The sequence below is a fragment of the Mustela erminea genome, chromosome 6, assembly GCF_009829155.1.
Source record: "Mustela erminea isolate mMusErm1 chromosome 6, mMusErm1.Pri, whole genome shotgun sequence".
Classification (NCBI taxonomy): domain Eukaryota; kingdom Metazoa; phylum Chordata; class Mammalia; order Carnivora; family Mustelidae; genus Mustela; species Mustela erminea.
This window is the reverse complement of record NC_045619.1, coordinates 104,696,425-104,713,516: the sequence shown is the minus strand read 5'-3', so window position 1 is coordinate 104,713,516 and position 17,092 is coordinate 104,696,425. Positions and strand designations below refer to the sequence as shown.

At 42.3% G+C, this 17,092-nt stretch overlaps 1 protein-coding gene across 1 annotated transcript in view; it reads left to right on the top strand.

Moving 5' to 3' along the window:
* PRMT8 (protein arginine methyltransferase 8) overlaps window positions 1-17,092 on the top strand; it is a 101,388-nt gene that overhangs the window by 42,802 nt on the left and 41,494 nt on the right. The window contains exon 2 of the mRNA XM_032349095.1: window positions 4,589-4,774. Coding sequence (XP_032204986.1) covers window positions 4,589-4,774 — 186 coding nt within the window. The remainder of the gene's footprint in view (window positions 1-4,588; window positions 4,775-17,092) is intronic.

The following is a 17,092-nucleotide window of genomic DNA, read 5'->3' as shown; positions in this document are numbered from 1 at the left end:
GGTGACTTCTTTGAGTCTCTCCCCTAACACAGGCATGGATAGGTTTTAATTTTAAAAATGTGATCACACTGTCTATTCTTCTCCCACTTGTTCTCCTCAACCCACAGTTTATCGTGATCATATTTCTTTTATTAAACACTCTGCCACAACATTACAAGCGGATGCATAGCATTCTGTTGTGTGGATGTACCATCCTTTATGTAATCAGTTTTGTTTCATGGAACCTCTAGGTTGACTCCTATTTTTGTGTTGTCTGCCATGATTCTTTCCTCAGGATGAATTCCAAAAGAAGTAATTACTGGGTTTAAGAATTTGTGCTTTTAAAGGCTTTTCATGCATCTTTATCAAACTGCCTTCCAGAAAAATCCTCTCCAGAACTGTATAAAAGTACCTCATTCTCTACAGCCTTTACAAATGCAGTGTTACCGTAGTTGTGGGAGGAGTCAAGCTTATTTAATAATTAAAAATGATAACTTTTGTTTTAATTTGAAGCTACCTGGTTTCTATAGAGGCTAAATATTTTTGCCTCATGTTCATTTGCCATTTGTGTTTATTTTTATGTGAATTGACCATAAGATTCTTTGTCCAATGCTAAATGAGGGGTGCTTGCTTTCCTTTTATTTGTTTATAAGAGCTCAATACATATTAAGGGTATTCACTTTCTTTAAAACAAAAAGATTTTATCCATTTATTCGACAGAGAGAGAGAGACAGTGAGAGACTGAACAGAAGTAGAGGGAGTGGGAGAGGGAGAAGCAGGCTTCACGCCCGATATGGGGCTTGATTTCAGGACCCTGGGATCATGACCTGAGCTGAAGGCAGATGCTTAATGACTGAGCCACCCAAGTGCCCTGACTCAATGACATTTTAAACTTCACAAATCTGGAGTACCTGGGTGGTTCAGATGGCTAAGCATCTGCCTTCTGCTTAGGTCATGATCTCCGGCTTCTGGGGTTGAGCCCCACATCAGGATCCCAGCTCAATAGGGAGTCTGCTTTTCCCTCTCCCTCTGCCTCTCCCCCTGCTCATGCTCTCTCTCCCTCTGTATCTGTCTCAAATGAATAAAATCTTCACAAATCCAAATGGAAATTCATTATTCCCCTCTCTCGCCCTAACTGTTCTTCCTGCTGACTTGTTTTTTCCTGTTAATGTCACCACTGTTTTCCTGGTCACCAGGCTTGAATTTTTGAGGTCATCTTGGGTTCCAACGTTTCTCTTTTCCTCTCTATCCCGTCCATTGCCAATCCATAGGCAGTCTCTATGGAGATTCGATTTCTGTGGTTTCCCTGGTGGGCAGGCCCTCTAACACAACAGTAGTTCCCGTTCTCATGATTTCTTGACTGGACTTTGAAAATGGCCTCATAAGTTCATATCTTGCTCCCCCAACCCCGGTTCCTTGACTTGTCATTTCTCCTTGCCCCTCCTGTACCCTGCCACCACATTAATCTTCCTAAAGTAGAGTTCAAGCATGGAACTCTCTGGTAACAAACCACCAACAACTCCCCCTTGTCTTGTATTTAATTACAACCTGTTAACCTGGCCTTAATTTCCTTTCAGTGGAATCTTCCACTATCTCGGCCCAGTTGCTCCTTAAACAAGCTCACAGTTTCCCCCCCTTCTGCCTTTTTGCTCCAGCCATTCCCTCCTACTGGAATTCCCTCCCACTATTTCCACCTAACAAAACCCATTCAGAAAGCTCCCCACCTACCCCACTGCCAGCTATCCCAAGATTTTCCTATTCTTTAAAGTGAATTCTCTCTCTCTGAAACTCCCAGAACCGTTTGCTTGAGCTTTTCTTGTGAAACAAATCCTATTCCCTCATCTAGTGGAGCCCTCAAAAGTCTTACATTCCTACCAGAAAGCAGATCCATTTGAGGACACTCTTCTTACACGTCTCTGCTCTTCCACAGAAGCTGCACAGTGCCTTGCCACAGCTGATATTCAGTAGGTATTTATGGAATGAAAGGCAGCACCCCAGGTAGCCGAATGCCTGGGACCACGGACCACTGCTGTTTCCTGCCCCACTCCCAGCCTCCAGGGATAGGACACATCTATCAGCTAACGGACAGAGGGCAAGTCCCCTCTGCAAGTGGCTGAGCCAGGCTAACAGCCTTTGGGACCACGGACTGTGCCACAGTCACCTCTTTGTCCTCATAGTTTGACCTGTGGTTATGGAGGTAAATGCCGCCCCTCTCCCCACCCATTCACCCGCTTGCCTTACGAATGCAATGCGTAGGACATGGTAGATACTTTGTAGGTTGGCAACTGAGAAAAGGATCTTGGGGACCCTATAAGAAAGAGAACCTTGGAATCAGAGTTGAATGGCAGCTAAGGGGTGCAGGAGGCTTCTGTGACCCTGACCATGCACGCTGCCTGGACCAGCTAGGACTTTTTCTCTCTTTAATACATTTAAATAGTGTCAAGATTGGGGTGAGCTTCATGCACGGAACCTTCTTTAGCTTTAGAGGTGACTCTGCAGCCAGCACGGGAGTATGCAATTGACACAGTCTATTTTTAGCCTCCCAGAGACCGTGACCAACATCCCAAGCCGAGGGTGGGCACACCTGCTGCATTCTAATGAGGCAGCCTCGATTGCCTCTGCCAGCCAGCCGGGATCTCACCGACCTCAAACCTGATGTTGCTAAACTGGGAAGTCTGCTTATTTCCCAGAGGCTGTAGCCTAGATACACCAGGAAAATGGGACCATCACCCTCCCCTGAGCTCACTCCTCTCCAGCCCAGGACACAGGGCAGTCTGGGGGCTATTCGCACGGCATAATGGAGAGAGGGAGTCTCTTGGGTTTCTTGAACTTGCTCTGTCCTAGGGCCTCCCTATTTCCCTTGTTGGGAAGGAGATTAATAAGTCTGAGCTGATTCAGCTCAGAAATTAGAAAATCATGGCATGAAACAGAGACATGTTTATGTAATATGAATAATAATGGTAGTAATAATACTAGAGCTTACTATTGCCAGGCACTGTTCTGAACACTTCACAGGTATGGACTCACCCAAACTTTTTGATGGCTCTCTCAGAGGAGTTTCATCATGATGTCTATTTCATGGTGGAAGAGACCGAGGCACATGGTGACAAATGACTTCCGAAGGTCATTCGCCAGCCACTAAGCAGCAGGGCGGTGTTTTAAAGCCACGCAGTGTGGCCCCAGGATTTACGCTTTACACCATACCTCCTGCCTCTCAACATTTATTTTTAATTTTACCTGCGGCAGACTGGGATCCAGGAATCCCAGAGGACCAACTACTGGATAATACTGCTTCTCAGTATTTTAAACTTCTGCCCTGCTTTGAGCCCTTTGCTGTGCTGTGCACACCTGGATTCCTATGCTCCGGGGAGAGAAGCTTCTTCTCCTAGGTTGACTTTGTGTCTGCAGTCAAGCTGAATGTTGGGGCCCCAGAACTCCCTGAACTTTCTCTCCTTCTCCCTCGTCCCCTTAGCCTGTGAAGGAGGAGGGGCTGGCCAGTGACCCCCAGCAGCAGTGGGGTGTAGCGTGGGGCTTCGTGGCAGGGTTGGGAACTCAGAAAGAGCGAACGTGCTCGTGTGCAGCAGGAGGCCCCCATCAGCGTGGGCTTTCGCAGTCCGGAGGAAACTTCTGCTGAAGTTCAGAGTAAAGCTCACAGAAAGCAGGAGGGGAGACAGCAGGAGCGAGGCCCCAGAACCTCAGAGACCTACGTTTTGAAGGACAAGTGCTGCCTGCTGGAGAGAAGCCCAGGAACTCAATCTTCCTAGGTTTCAGTTTAACAGATACCGAAGAGGGGCGCCTGGGTGGCTCAGTGGGTTAAAGCCTCTGCCTTCGGCTCAGGTCATGATCTCAGGGTCCTGGGATGGAGCCCTACATTGGGCTCTCTGCTCGGCAGGGAGCCTGCTTCCTCCTCTCTCTCTCTGCCTGCCTCTCTGCCTACTTGTGATCTTTCTCTCTCTCTGTCAAATAAATAAAGTCTTTAAAAACAAAACAACACAACAACGAAAAACCAGATACCGGTTATGTGCTAGGCCCTTTTATAAGCACTTTACAAATACCAACTATCTGATCCTAGGGGTGACTCTAGGACATGGAGATCATTTTATTCCCATTGGAGGGATAGGGAAACCAAGGCAATGAGAAGTTAATAATTTTGCCCAAGGTCGGGCGCTAAACTCCCAAGTGGCAGAGCTGGGGCTCTGGTTTTGGCAGACTGGTTCTGGAATCTAGGCTCCAGCCTCAAGGCTCTGTGATGCTATACATCTCTCCCTTTGGGGGTGTTCACTATTCGCCTGTTAAGGAATGTATTTTTGCCCTTGTTTAGCAGATCTGGAAACTGAGGCCTTTTGATTGACTCAGATCGCCTGGCTAGTTAGTGATGGAATTGGGTTAATTTGAGGTCTTTTTGGCTCCTCAGTAGCATGGAACCTCTCTACAAATCACAGCCCTCAGCTGGCCTGCCAGAAAGCTGGAAGGGTCCATCGGCACCTAAGGGTTGCTGCTGAGCAGACGGGAGCCGCGGGGCTCAGGGAGGGGAAGGAAGGCGGGGCGGCATCTCAGAGGGCAGGACCTCATTGCTTCTGTTGACACCAAGCGCTTCTCTTCCCCTCAGGTGAACAGTCCCCCACCGCAACCCCCTCAGCCCGTCGTCCCACCCAAGCCTGTGCAATGTGTCCATCATGTGTCTACTCAACCCAGCTGCCCGGGACGGGGCAAGATGTCCAAGCTGCTGAACCCAGAGGAGATGACCTCGCGAGATTATTACTTCGACTCCTATGCCCACTTTGGGATCCACGAGGTAAACCACGCTGAGCTCAGCCCTGCTGTGCCATCACTGTTAGAAAACAGTGTTATGTGTTCAACTGTCTGCTGTCATAAAGTGGGTTTTCCCAGTGGCCCAAGGTCCCTGGCCCTCCCTCCTGAAAGTCTCTCTGGGAGAGGGTCAGGGCCAGGCTTGCAGCAGGTGAGTAGCTGGAAGCATATGTTTGTGTGTTTCTCTGCCAGAGAGCAAGGGCTGGAGGGGCGTGGGGGGCAAAGCTTGGGATTTTTTTCTTTTATGGTCCAGCACCTGTGTCTTCTCAACCCTAAGCCCGGGTGATCCAGGTGGACCAGATGTCTTTGCTCTAGATCCCTGCTCTAGGAGCTCAGATGCTTTGCAGCTCAAATCTTGAGGCTGAGAAGACCTTCCAGAGGCCATGCTGTCTGGTCTTCAGGGAGGCCTTAGGAGGCCTTAGGTCCTAGACCAATGAACACCTCCAGGGGAAGAAATACAGCAAGCTTCCTTGGAAACCTGGCCCAGGTCTGCCATCCTGATTGATTCTCAGGAAATTCTTGTGTCTCAATGCTTGTCTTGTACCATAGCAGGGAAGATTTATGTTCCTTGATCAACAGAACAGAGTTTCCCTGCAGCCAGGAAGCCTGCACCCGCCTCTCCTCCAGCATTTTCTCCAGCCACCCAGCCTGGGGACCGTTCACTCATTAACCAGTGCTTACGCAGTGCCGGGCATGGTTCTAAGCACATTATACGTATCATTTCACTTAATCCTCCTAAGAACTCTATGAAGAAAATATTTCTATTATCTCCTTACTGTATGAAGAAATACTGAAAAGGGAACAAAGCCCTGCTTGCTTTGCAAAGCTCCTCTTTCAATTAGATGCCTGTGTACACCCTCCCTGTGACAAAATGTTAACCCTGTCACTGCCGGAAGGGTATTTAAATATAATAGCCAGCACTCCCCCCACCCTCCCTCCCCCTTTTTTTAATGTTACAGCATGCTGGGGGTTGTTCCAAGATTGTACCTGATCGGCTCATTTATTCCTCAGGTCAGCCCTATGAAGTTGGTATTGTTATTTTTGTCCCCAATTATATTACTTATATGTTTGTTTTTAGACAAACCAAATTTGTATTATTTAGTATTTACTTTTGGTGTTTCTGTTTTGATTTCAAGTATTCCTTTTTTAAAGAGACATTGTCCCCGATGCCACCAACCCACCAACTTATGAAATAATACAAATTCATTATAATGAACTCAGAGAATACAAGATCATTGGTCCCCAGTTCGTACATGGGGGTGTGAGATCTTAAGAATCCAGGTCAACTTTCATTCCTTGCTTCTTTTGCACACAACGTCACAAGATAATAAGTGGCAGAGCTAGGAATGAAACCTTTATATTTGGGGCCCAGGGGCTTCCTCCCTGACTATCATGCCATATAGACTTTAAACGAAGTCTGTCTTTCTTTCTGGAAACTTTGACTTTGTTTCTGGTTGTTCCTTTGCAGTTCCAGGTGGAGACAGAGAGTGAAGGGGGGGTGCCTCAGCTAATTCTAGACTCAGAGGTTTGCCTTATTCACCTGAGGGATACTCAGGGTTTGACATCCCCCCCACCCCCACCCCAGAACTGCTGTCCCCATAAAAGTGTTAAGCTTGGGATCTGCAGGAAGGAAGACTGGGCCCTGTGTTTCTCCTGGGGGTCCTGGCTCCGGGGGCCTGAGCAGCTGAGCCTGCTGTTCTTGGTGGCTCACATGTCATCTTGGGCAGATAAGTAAGCAGCTGTACCTTCCCTCATCCTGCTCCCCATGGATGTGGGGGTCGGGGTGAGGTGGTGCACTGAGCCCTGTTCTAGGCCTGTGAGAGGTTCTGGGAGGAAGAAAGACATCTTTAAGAGCTTACCCTGTCCCTAATTAGAGGACATGTCACCCACAGGCCAAATTCCAATAGGCATGTAGCTCTGGGCACCTATTTCAATGAGGTGGATTCCTAGGCGGAGATGCCAATTCCAAAAAATGCCTCCCCTGGCGCTTGCCTGAAATCCCTCCACTAGAAACCAACCAATTATGACATGTGCATCCTGCTTATCCTTGCCTGGTCTTCCAGCTCCACTCCCCCGTGGAGCCTTCTGCGACTGACTTCTGGGACACCTCCCTCACTAAGTTCTTGCTCTGCCACCCTTTGGCTCCTGGGACGGGCTTTCCTCTGCTTTGATTAACTTCTGTAATCCCCTCAGGACTTAGTTCTCTGGCCTCTAGCCACCGGCATGACACGCTGATTTGTGGTTTCTTGACCTGGTGGCTAATCTGATCACTCAGGTGGTGCCTGGTCAGTACATGGCTGGGCATCCTGGAGGGTGTCATCTCCAGTGGGAGAAGAAAGCAAGGGGCATCACATAAATACTATACCAGCTTCCCTCCATTTCATATATTGACAGAAAGCCCAAACCTGAACACAAACATATATAAGTATAGAACAGACTGAGCTAATAAATATGGAGCAAATGATCATGTAACATTTCTTTCCTTAGTAACCTGCCCTGGAATAGTTTTAGCAATGCTTTGCCTCTGGAAGTACTTCTGATTACCTACCTTGAATCCCTCCTGCTGCCGTAGGCCATCTGTCTCTAGATCTGGCTTCTGGGGAAATGCATAGGTCTTCTTGTTGGGGCAGCTACCTAGCCTTCCTTCACCCTTGAGGTTTCCCTCCACCCTATTTGGTTTCCAAGATCATCTGATATTAAAAAAAAAAAAAAAGAAAAGTAAGGGGGATTGCATATGGATGGACTCTGAACATTGTTCTTTGCAGAGACGGGCCTGCTCGTCTCTCATTACCAAGCCCCAGGGATCCCCGTTCTATGCCAGACAGCTAGTGGCTAGTGCCTTTGCCTCCTCAGTCTGGACAAGACTCACCCCTCGCCATCCAGAGCTGAGCTGGCCGTTTGGCAGTCTTCTCTCATCATTAACAAGACGCTCCCAGGTTTGGGCAGTAGCACAGCCAGCTTGCTGATTAATAGTGATCAGTGAGTGTTTAGAAACGTGATGCAGGGTGGATTGGGTTTGATTAGTCTGTAGATGTAAACAAGAAGTGTCGAGTTTGGAGTTTGGGGGAGGGCACTCCTGGGGGCTGAAGAGCACAGTAAGAAGTGATTCTGGACACTTCTCTTCTTCCATCCCTGTTACGGGGCATCTCTGAGAGGAATGGAATCTTGAATGGGAGAGGAAATGACAGATAGGTGCTTACTGAGGCTTCTGCTCGGAGGGGAGGGGACCAGATCCATGACCTCCCAAATCCCACCCCTGAATTCCCAGAGTCTTTGATAGTCGGCCCCTGGGCTTGGTTCCTCAGCAGCCAGAAGAATCCCTGCCAGTGGGGCTTTGTTCCCAGCCCCCAGCCCTGGGCGCTGATTTCACTCCTGGCCTCTTCTTTTGACAATCTTGCTACAGGTTCTTTTGAAATAGATTTCTTCAGGGCCTCATTTCCCAGCAATTAGTCAATGTGCTGTCATGTGTTTAATAGGCAGAAAAGCTGCGAGACAAAGGCATCCACAGCTGGGGGCTGGGAATTGTTTTCAACAAAGAGTGGCAGGCTCTTGTCTGAAATGTCTGGAGACTTCTTTGGGCTTTTCTCTCCAAGGGATGATTAGAGCAGAGGTAGAGGCACAGGAGAGAGCCTCTCTTTTGAGGGGCTGAGCAGGGGAAGCTTTGTTAAGTCACAACTCTTCTCCCAGAACTTGCACGTTTGAACCAAACTCTTGTGGTCTGGAGCCTTAGAGGAAAGAAGAGGTCAAAGCAGTGATGGAAAGCTTTGATTTAAAGGCAGGTATCTGGGAAGCTCCCCTTTAGCAACAACAGAATCTGCAGAGGCACTGGGCCAATATAATTCTATCAACACAGGCAGCAAGGACTTCCAACTGTAGCTATGGTTGACGAATCCCAAAAACTTCACTCCTATTTCGCCTCCATTCCTCAATTATGGCTCATCTTCAACTCTTTCCTTGCATGGAGGAAAATGGTGACAGTTGTCACCAAGAGCCAGAGCTAACACTTTTGTAACACTTACTACATTTATTTAATCATCACAAGAATCCTATGAAGTAGGTACTATTATCATTCCATTTTCCAGAAGGGGAAATTGACACACAGAGGCTAAATGATGCTCTGGGTTAAAGACCTCAAAAGCATGGGAGCTGTGATTTGAAGAAATATAGGTGGATCAATTTCTAAAACTGGTAACAACAACACACCAGCAACACTCTGTATGGATTTTCTCAAGCAATTAAATAACATCTGGAACAGCTGCTGTAATTGGAACCACCACCTGATTATGTTTATGATAATCTACAGTCATTCTCCAAGATCCATTTCTGTTTTCTCACAGACAAACAGGCCACTTGAATGGGGATGTGGGTCTTCTGGAATTAGTCTCCTAGACTAATGGGTCTCCTGGAATTGGTGTCACTGGCTCAGAGCCAGTGTCCAATAATCCTCAAAACTTTGTTTATTTTCCCTTCTCCAATGCAGTCACTCTGTAATGTGGTAATGGCTGCAGATCCAGTTGGTGAAGACTGGAAGAAAGATTAACAGCATCCATTTTTGGCACTGTAACAGAGTTTTTCTTCATAGAACATGGCCTTTCCTTCATTCCAGTGTTCTGGGTCTGTTAACTGTCTCACGTCTCTGAATCATTTGAGCAGTATGACTCTAGATTTGGTGATTCAAACCAATTTGATCACCAAACCAATTTGGTGATTCTGTTCACTAGACCTATAATTTTTCTGCTTCAAAAGATCAAGTAAGAATTCAGTATGCTTCCCAGGTATTTCTTTTCTAGACACTCTATAAACTCTTTTCTAGAGACCTATGGCCAACACCATAGGTCTCTGCAAGTCAGAGTTCTGAATACTGCTTTGGCTCCCAAGTCCTTTGCAGTAAACACACCCATATCTCCAGAATCCCAGTTTGATATAATTCCCATTGCCATGAGGGGTCTCAGTTTGATGGTGGCCCTTCCCACTGTAATTTCTGACCTATAGAGAAGAGCAACCAGAGAGCTCCTCAAGGACGCTGGACTCCCCCTGCAAACTTAGTTTTCACAACTGTGGTAAAAGTCCTGTTCTGTGATGTTGGTGAGTAGGTCTCACATGACAAATGCGCTCTAACATTCCAATCTTCTAAGGCTTTGGATACCTTTCTCTTCAGCATACCAAGGAAGTTCTAGCATCTCGACTTTGTGTAGTGGGGGCTAACCTTGGATCCGTATTTTAGTTACCCAAAACAAACCAACCATTACAGGCATTTGAAGCCTCTAAGAAAAAAAACAATGAATCTGGAATTTCTGTTTAGTGAACCCATATTAATAAACTTGGCCCCATTCAACTTTATATTCCTTCCATATTGATCCCACAGCCTTAATACACATCCCCATACATATTCCCCAGGATTCAATCTAAGCAAGTGAGAAACACCGTGTAGTTCTTTTGGAGTGTATCATACCTCACCCTTTGGGGTCTGATTAGAATTGAATCTAGTTACAGAGCTAGCAGCAAAGAAAGAAGGGGAGGTCCTGAGGGGAATCAGCAGTACTTCCAGCAACTACCTTAAGGCAGGCCAATATGATTCTTCAGGAAAAGGTAAACAAACTCCCTCAGGCAGGGGTAGAAGATTCTTCTACTGGCAAAGAGAGTCTGTAATTTAGGAACTTGAGGTTCCCCATTCATCATATGTTTCCTGTTTCCATTCCAATTTTTAGGATCCTGTTCATTCCCAACAGATGCCTCGACTTTAACAAAAGAGGCCTTGCAAGGATGGGAATGTAATTTGTGTTCTAATTCAGGCATTTGTAGGATTAGATTTTGGATTTGGTTTTTGGAAATCTTGACCCTGTACCTACAGGAAATGTTTTTGTTTGTGTGTTTGTTTATTCCAGGGAAATCGCAGAAGCTCTTGGGTGCTATATGCAGACCTTGATCTGGGAATTTAAGTTCTTAAGGTCATTTTCTTTCTCCAAGTTTTTTTTTAGAACAGCTAGTAGCAACCAACCAGCTAACCCACCCATTATGCCTCTTATGTTCTTAGATAACAAATACTTAGTCATCCAGAATATGGTCTTTATTAATACTTTATTACAGGTATCTAAAGTAATACCTGAGTAACTCATTTGCCATTTCATGCTGTTGACCACTGGTGTCCTCCTTATCAGTGGCAACAGAGGCATTAGTGCCTTTAATTCTAATCAGATTCCAGAAAACTGAAAACTAATTCAGAAAATACATCGTTATATTCAGAGACATTCCTAGCATCAAATTCTGTGTCAGTCAGAGTTCAACCATGGAAGTTGATCCAGCAGAAGATTATATATATATATATATATATATATATATATATATATATATACATATTTCCACACATACACAAAGAGAATTGGCTCATGTAATTGTGTAAGGCTGTGTCTCCATGTCTGATGCTGGAAGTTGAAGTCCACAGGGCAGGTAGTCAGAAAGGAAGATGAATGTAAAATATGGGGAACTCAAGACTAGCTAGAACGAATAAGCATAAGCTTGAATTCTATGAGGACAGACTGAAAGACATGCCCATTCTATTGCCTTTGACCTTGGTGGTGAGCATATCCTATGGAGGCTGTGTGTTTCACCACGGAGCTAAACACACATACCCAGCCCAGGAGACAGAGAAACGGAAGAAGGCCCAGCTGCTCCTTCATGCCAACAAAGTGAGTCAACACATCGTCAATGACATGTGTGCACTACAAAATGATTCCTACCTCCTTTTTACCTTTTGGATCTCACAAGAATCTTCTCTGTAGCCAACTTTCACTGGTAACATAGTAGAAAAAGAATTCTGGGAAATGCAGAGTGGCCAGCCAGGGTGACACATTACAAAGCTTCAAAAGTTTTGAAGGGTGTACACATGTGTGTACAAAGTTTCAAAAACGTGAAGCAAAATTTATAGAAGGAGAAAAATACAAATCTCCAACTATAGTTAGAGATTTTTAAAAAACACTTCTCTCTTGATAGTTGGTGGAACAAACACACACACACACACACACACACACACACACACACGATTAGTAAAATGTAGAAATTCGGATGATACAACTAAATAACCTGACCTGATAGGATTTTGTAGAACATTGTTTCCACAAACTAAAAGAATAGTCATTACTTTTAAGTACACATTGAAACGTTTGCTAAGATAGATCATATGCCTAGACCATAAACAAATCTTAATATATTTCAAAAGACTGAAATCATGCAGAATACATTGTTCTGATCATAATGGAGTTAAACTAGAAACCAAAAATAATAAATTATTAATAAAAATCTCTAAATGTTTGGAAATTAAGCAACACTGAAAACAGGGTCAGAGAAGAAATAACAAGAGAAATTAGAAAATATTGCAAACTAAATGATAGTGAAAACACAAAGCAGTGGACTCAATGTTTGTATCCCCTTCAATATTCATATGCTGAAGTCTTAATGCCTGGTATATTGTTATCAGGGAGTAGAGCTTGGGGACGTAAGTGAATCATGAAAGTGGAGTCTTCATGAATTGGATTAGTATCCTAAAAGGAGACATGATACAATAGTCCCAATAAGTGAAAGAAGAAGACAGGAAAATGAAGTTAGAGTCAGAGAGGGAGACGTCAAGACAATGGAGACAGAGGTTACAGTGAGGAAGTTGGGGCTTTGAAGCTGGGAGGAGCCATGAACCAAGGAATGCAGGTAGCTTCTAGAAAGGCAAGGGGATGGATTTTGTCCTAGAACTTCCAGAAAAAACACAGACCTGCTGACACCTGATTTTAAGTCTGTGAGACCTGGATGAGACTTCTGACCTCCAGACTGTGTGAAAACAAATCTGTGTTTTGTTTTTTTTAATTTTTTCAATTTATTTATTTTCAGAAAAACAGTATTCATTATTTTTTCACCACACCCAGTGCTCCATGCAATCCGTGCCCTCTATAATACCCACCACCTGGTACCCCAACCTCCCACCCTCCCGCCACTTCAAACCCCTCGGATTGTTTTTTTGTTTTAAACCACTATGCTTTGGCTGATTTGTAAAGACAGCAATAAAAAACTAACACAGTCTCCTAAAAATTCCCCTAAAGTTCTTTTTTTTCCATATTTAAATATTTATTTAATCTTTATTTTTAAAAAATATTTAATCTTTAAGTAATGTTGTATATCCTGTGAGATTATGGTCCAGCCATATTTTTATATAGATCGTTAGGCACTATGGCATCATTTATTAGATAGTCTATCCTCCTCTCAGCAAAATACATTTATAATGTATTCTGGAATCTTGAAAAAATAAAAAGAGACGTGAGGGCTTGCTTTTTCACTCTGCTCTCCATCACATGAGGATACGAGGAAAAGATGACCATCTGCAAACCATGAAGCAGGCCCTCATCAGATAATGGATCTGCTGGCACCTTGATCTTGGACTTTCTAGTCTCCAGAACTGTGAGAAATAAATGTTTGTTTTCTAAGCCACCCAGTCTACGGTTTTTTGTTAAAGCTGTCTGAACTAAGATACAGACACATGGAAATTTGTGGGATGAAATGAGAGCAAAACTTAGAGGGAAACTTATAACTTTATTTATTTATTTATAGAGAGTGGGGAGGGGCAGAGGGAGAAGGAGAGAGAGAATATTAAGTAGGTTCTATGTTCACTGCGGAACCTGATGCAGGGCTCGATCTCACAATCCTGAAATCATGACCTGAGCTGACATCAAGTGTTGGACACTTAACCAACTGAGCCACCCAGGTACTCCAGTAATTTATAACTTTAAGTGCTTATATTAGACAAAAAGCAAGGTACAAAATCAGTAATCAAAGTTACTACTTTATGAAGCAGAGGAAACAAATAAACGCAAGTAAGTTTAAAAACGCAAATAATAAAGATGAGAGCACATATCAATGAGGTAGACATAAAACAACAGAGAAAACCAACAAACCTTAAAGTTAGTTTTTGAAAAGACTAATAAGATAACCCCTAGTTAGACTGATCAAGTAAAAGTCAAGTGAAATACAAATTATTTATAATTTGGGTATCATAAATGAAGACAAGGATATCAGTACGGATAATATAAACATTTGAGAGGCAATTTGAGAATATTATGACAATTTTATGCCCAATAAATTTGATCTCTTAGCTGAAATGGATAAATTCCTTGGAAAAACACTTTGTCAGAACTGATGTAAGAATGCATGGAAAACTAAAACAGACCTCTATCTATTGAAAAATTGAGTCTTCCCAGAAAAAGGACTCCAGACCCAGATAGTTTTACTGGTGAATTATATGTCAAACATATTTTTTAAAGATTTTATTTATTTATTTGACAGAGAGAGAGCACAAGTAGGCAGCGAGGCAGGCAGAGAGAGAGGGGGAAGCAGGCTCCGGCTGAGCAGAGAGCCCAATGCGGGGCTCGATCCCAGGACCCTGAGATCAGGACCTGAGCTGAAGACAGAGGCTTAACACACTGAGCCACCCAGGTGCCCCTATATGTCAAATATTTAAAGAATAAAAATACCAATCTCATACAAATTTATTCAGAAAGTATGTGAGAGAACATTTTCTAACTTGTATGATGAGCTCAGTCAGCATAACTTATTACCAGAGAAGGTAAGAGAAAATTAGAGATTAACATCTCTCATAAATATAGTTAGAAACTTGTGTAATAAAATACTAGTAAGTAAAACACAGCATTACTTTAAATGGATAATACATCATGACAAATTATTTGTTCAGCATTCGAAACCAATCTATGGAGTTTAACATGCTATCAGACTTAAAAGAGAAAAGTCACATACCATTTCAATAAATGTAGAAAAAACATGTGACAGAATTCAATGCCAATCATGATAAAAGCTCTCAGCAAATTATAAATAGAAAAGAATGTCTTCATCTGATAAAAGACATTTATAGAAAACCCACAGCTAACATTATGCTCAATGGTGACATTTATATTATTGGAACAAAGAAAGAATGCCTGTCTTCTCCTATTTTATTCAATGTTTTATTGCATGGCAAGCCTTTCCAGTTCAGTAAAACAAAAGGAAAGAACAAAAAAATATAAGGCATACAGATAGGAAAAAGAAGTAAAATTGTCTTAATTCACAAGTAACAAGAGTTTTCAGGTAGAAAAACAAAGGGATCTACAAAAAAAATTATAAGACAATTAATATGTGAAGTGAGCTAGTCTGAAAAACACAAGGTCATATGTAGACTGACATAAAACAATTGGAAAATAAAATTTTAAAATATCATATACAATGCCATAAGGTAAAATAGTTGAGAATAAATTTAATGAAAGAAATGCAAGAATTCTAAAATCTATAAAACATTGCAGAGAGAAATTAAAGAAGACCTAAATAGATGGAAGACAGTGTCAGTGTTCTTGGACTATAAGATAATATTTGTAAAATATCAATTCTTTCCAAATTGATTTATAGATTCAGCTCAATTCCTATCAACTCCAGGGGGCTGTTCTGTGTGAATTCACAAGCAGACTCTAAAATATAGATGGAAATGCATAAGCTCTAAAATAAACCTTGTAAAAGAAGAACTAAAACTCACACTATTTCAAAGTTAATATAAAGCTACAGTGATCAAGTTAGTGTTGAACAGGTATATTAATGGAAGAGACTAGAGAAGCTACAAATATATAGTTAATTGATCTTTGACAAGGATGGCAAGGTAATTCAATGTAGGAAATGATAATTTATTCTACAAACGGTGCTTACATCATCTGTTTTGTGTAAAAAAATGAACTCACGTGCCTTATTTATACCATAGGAAAAAATTAATTTGACATGAATAATAGACCTAAAGTAAAAGCCATAACTATAAAACTTCTGGAAGAAAACATAGATGACTATCTTTGTGAACTTGGGGTAGACAAAGATTGGACAGAACACAAAAAATTCTAATCATTAAAAAAAAACCACCTAAGATTTGGCCTTTATCAAAACTAAAAACTGTTTTTCAAAAGACAAAATCAAGAAAATGAAAAGGCAAATCTCAGATTGGAAGAAGATATTCATAATACATATATCTGACAAAGGATTTGTTTCTGGAATATATATATAATATATATATATATTTGTTTCTGAAATATTTCCTACATTTCAGTAAGGGAAAGATAAATAGGTCAAGAAAAGGTGAGCAAAAGACTCCAACAGACATATCATAGAAGATTTATATGAATAGCCAGTAAGCTATTCATATAACTATAACATATAACATAAATATTCATATAACATTCATATAACAATATAAATATTCATATAACATGAAAAAGTTATCTATATCAATAGATATAAGCAAAATGCAATTAAAACTGCCATGAGATACCAGCTCAAATGTATAAGAATGAATACAAATTTTTTTAAATATTTTATTTACTTGAGAGATAGAATGAGAGGAGAGAGAGCATGAGAGGGGAGAGGTCAAAGGGAGAAACAGACCCCCTGGCCAAGCAGGGAGCCAGATGTGGGACTAGATCCTGGGACTCTAGGATCATCACCTGAGCCGAAGGCAGTTGCTTAACCAACTGAGCCACCCAGGTGCCCCAAGAATGAATACAATTTTTTATAAGTGATAATACTAAGTTGCTGGCATGTGAAGCAGCTTGAGAGCTAATGCAATGCTGGTGAGATCATGAACTAGAGCAACTATTTTGGAAAACTGGTGATTTCTTATGAAATTCAACAACTACCAGGAAACCCATTTCTAGGTATTTACCCAAGGAAAATGAGGACATATCCTCAAATATACTTATTCAAGAGTGTTAGTACCTGCCTTATTTGTACCAACCCAAATACCCATCAACAAGTGAGTGGATAAACTTCCATACAGTGGAATACTAGTCAGTCACAACAAGAACAAGAAAAAAGGAACAAACCTTGGATATGTGCAATAAAGTGGATGAATCTCCAAAACCTTATGTTGAGCAAAGGAAGCCAGACACCAAAGTATACCTACCATATGATTCAATTTATATGAAGGCAGAAGGAAGCTATAGTGATACAAGTTAGATGATTGATCATCTGGGTGGTGGGGGGGGGGATTGAATGCCAAGGGGCATTAAGGACTTTCTAGGAAGTTAGAGATGTTCTATGGCTTGATTATAGTGGTGGTTACACAGGGATACATTTGTCAAAACTCTTACACCTAGGAGGACAAGTGATATGAGGAGCACTGGGTATTAGAGGCAACTAATAGATTATTGAACTCTACATCTGAAACTAATGATGTACTATATGTTGGCTAATTGAATTTACATTTAAGAAAAAAACCTCTTACACCTAACCATGCATTTAAAAT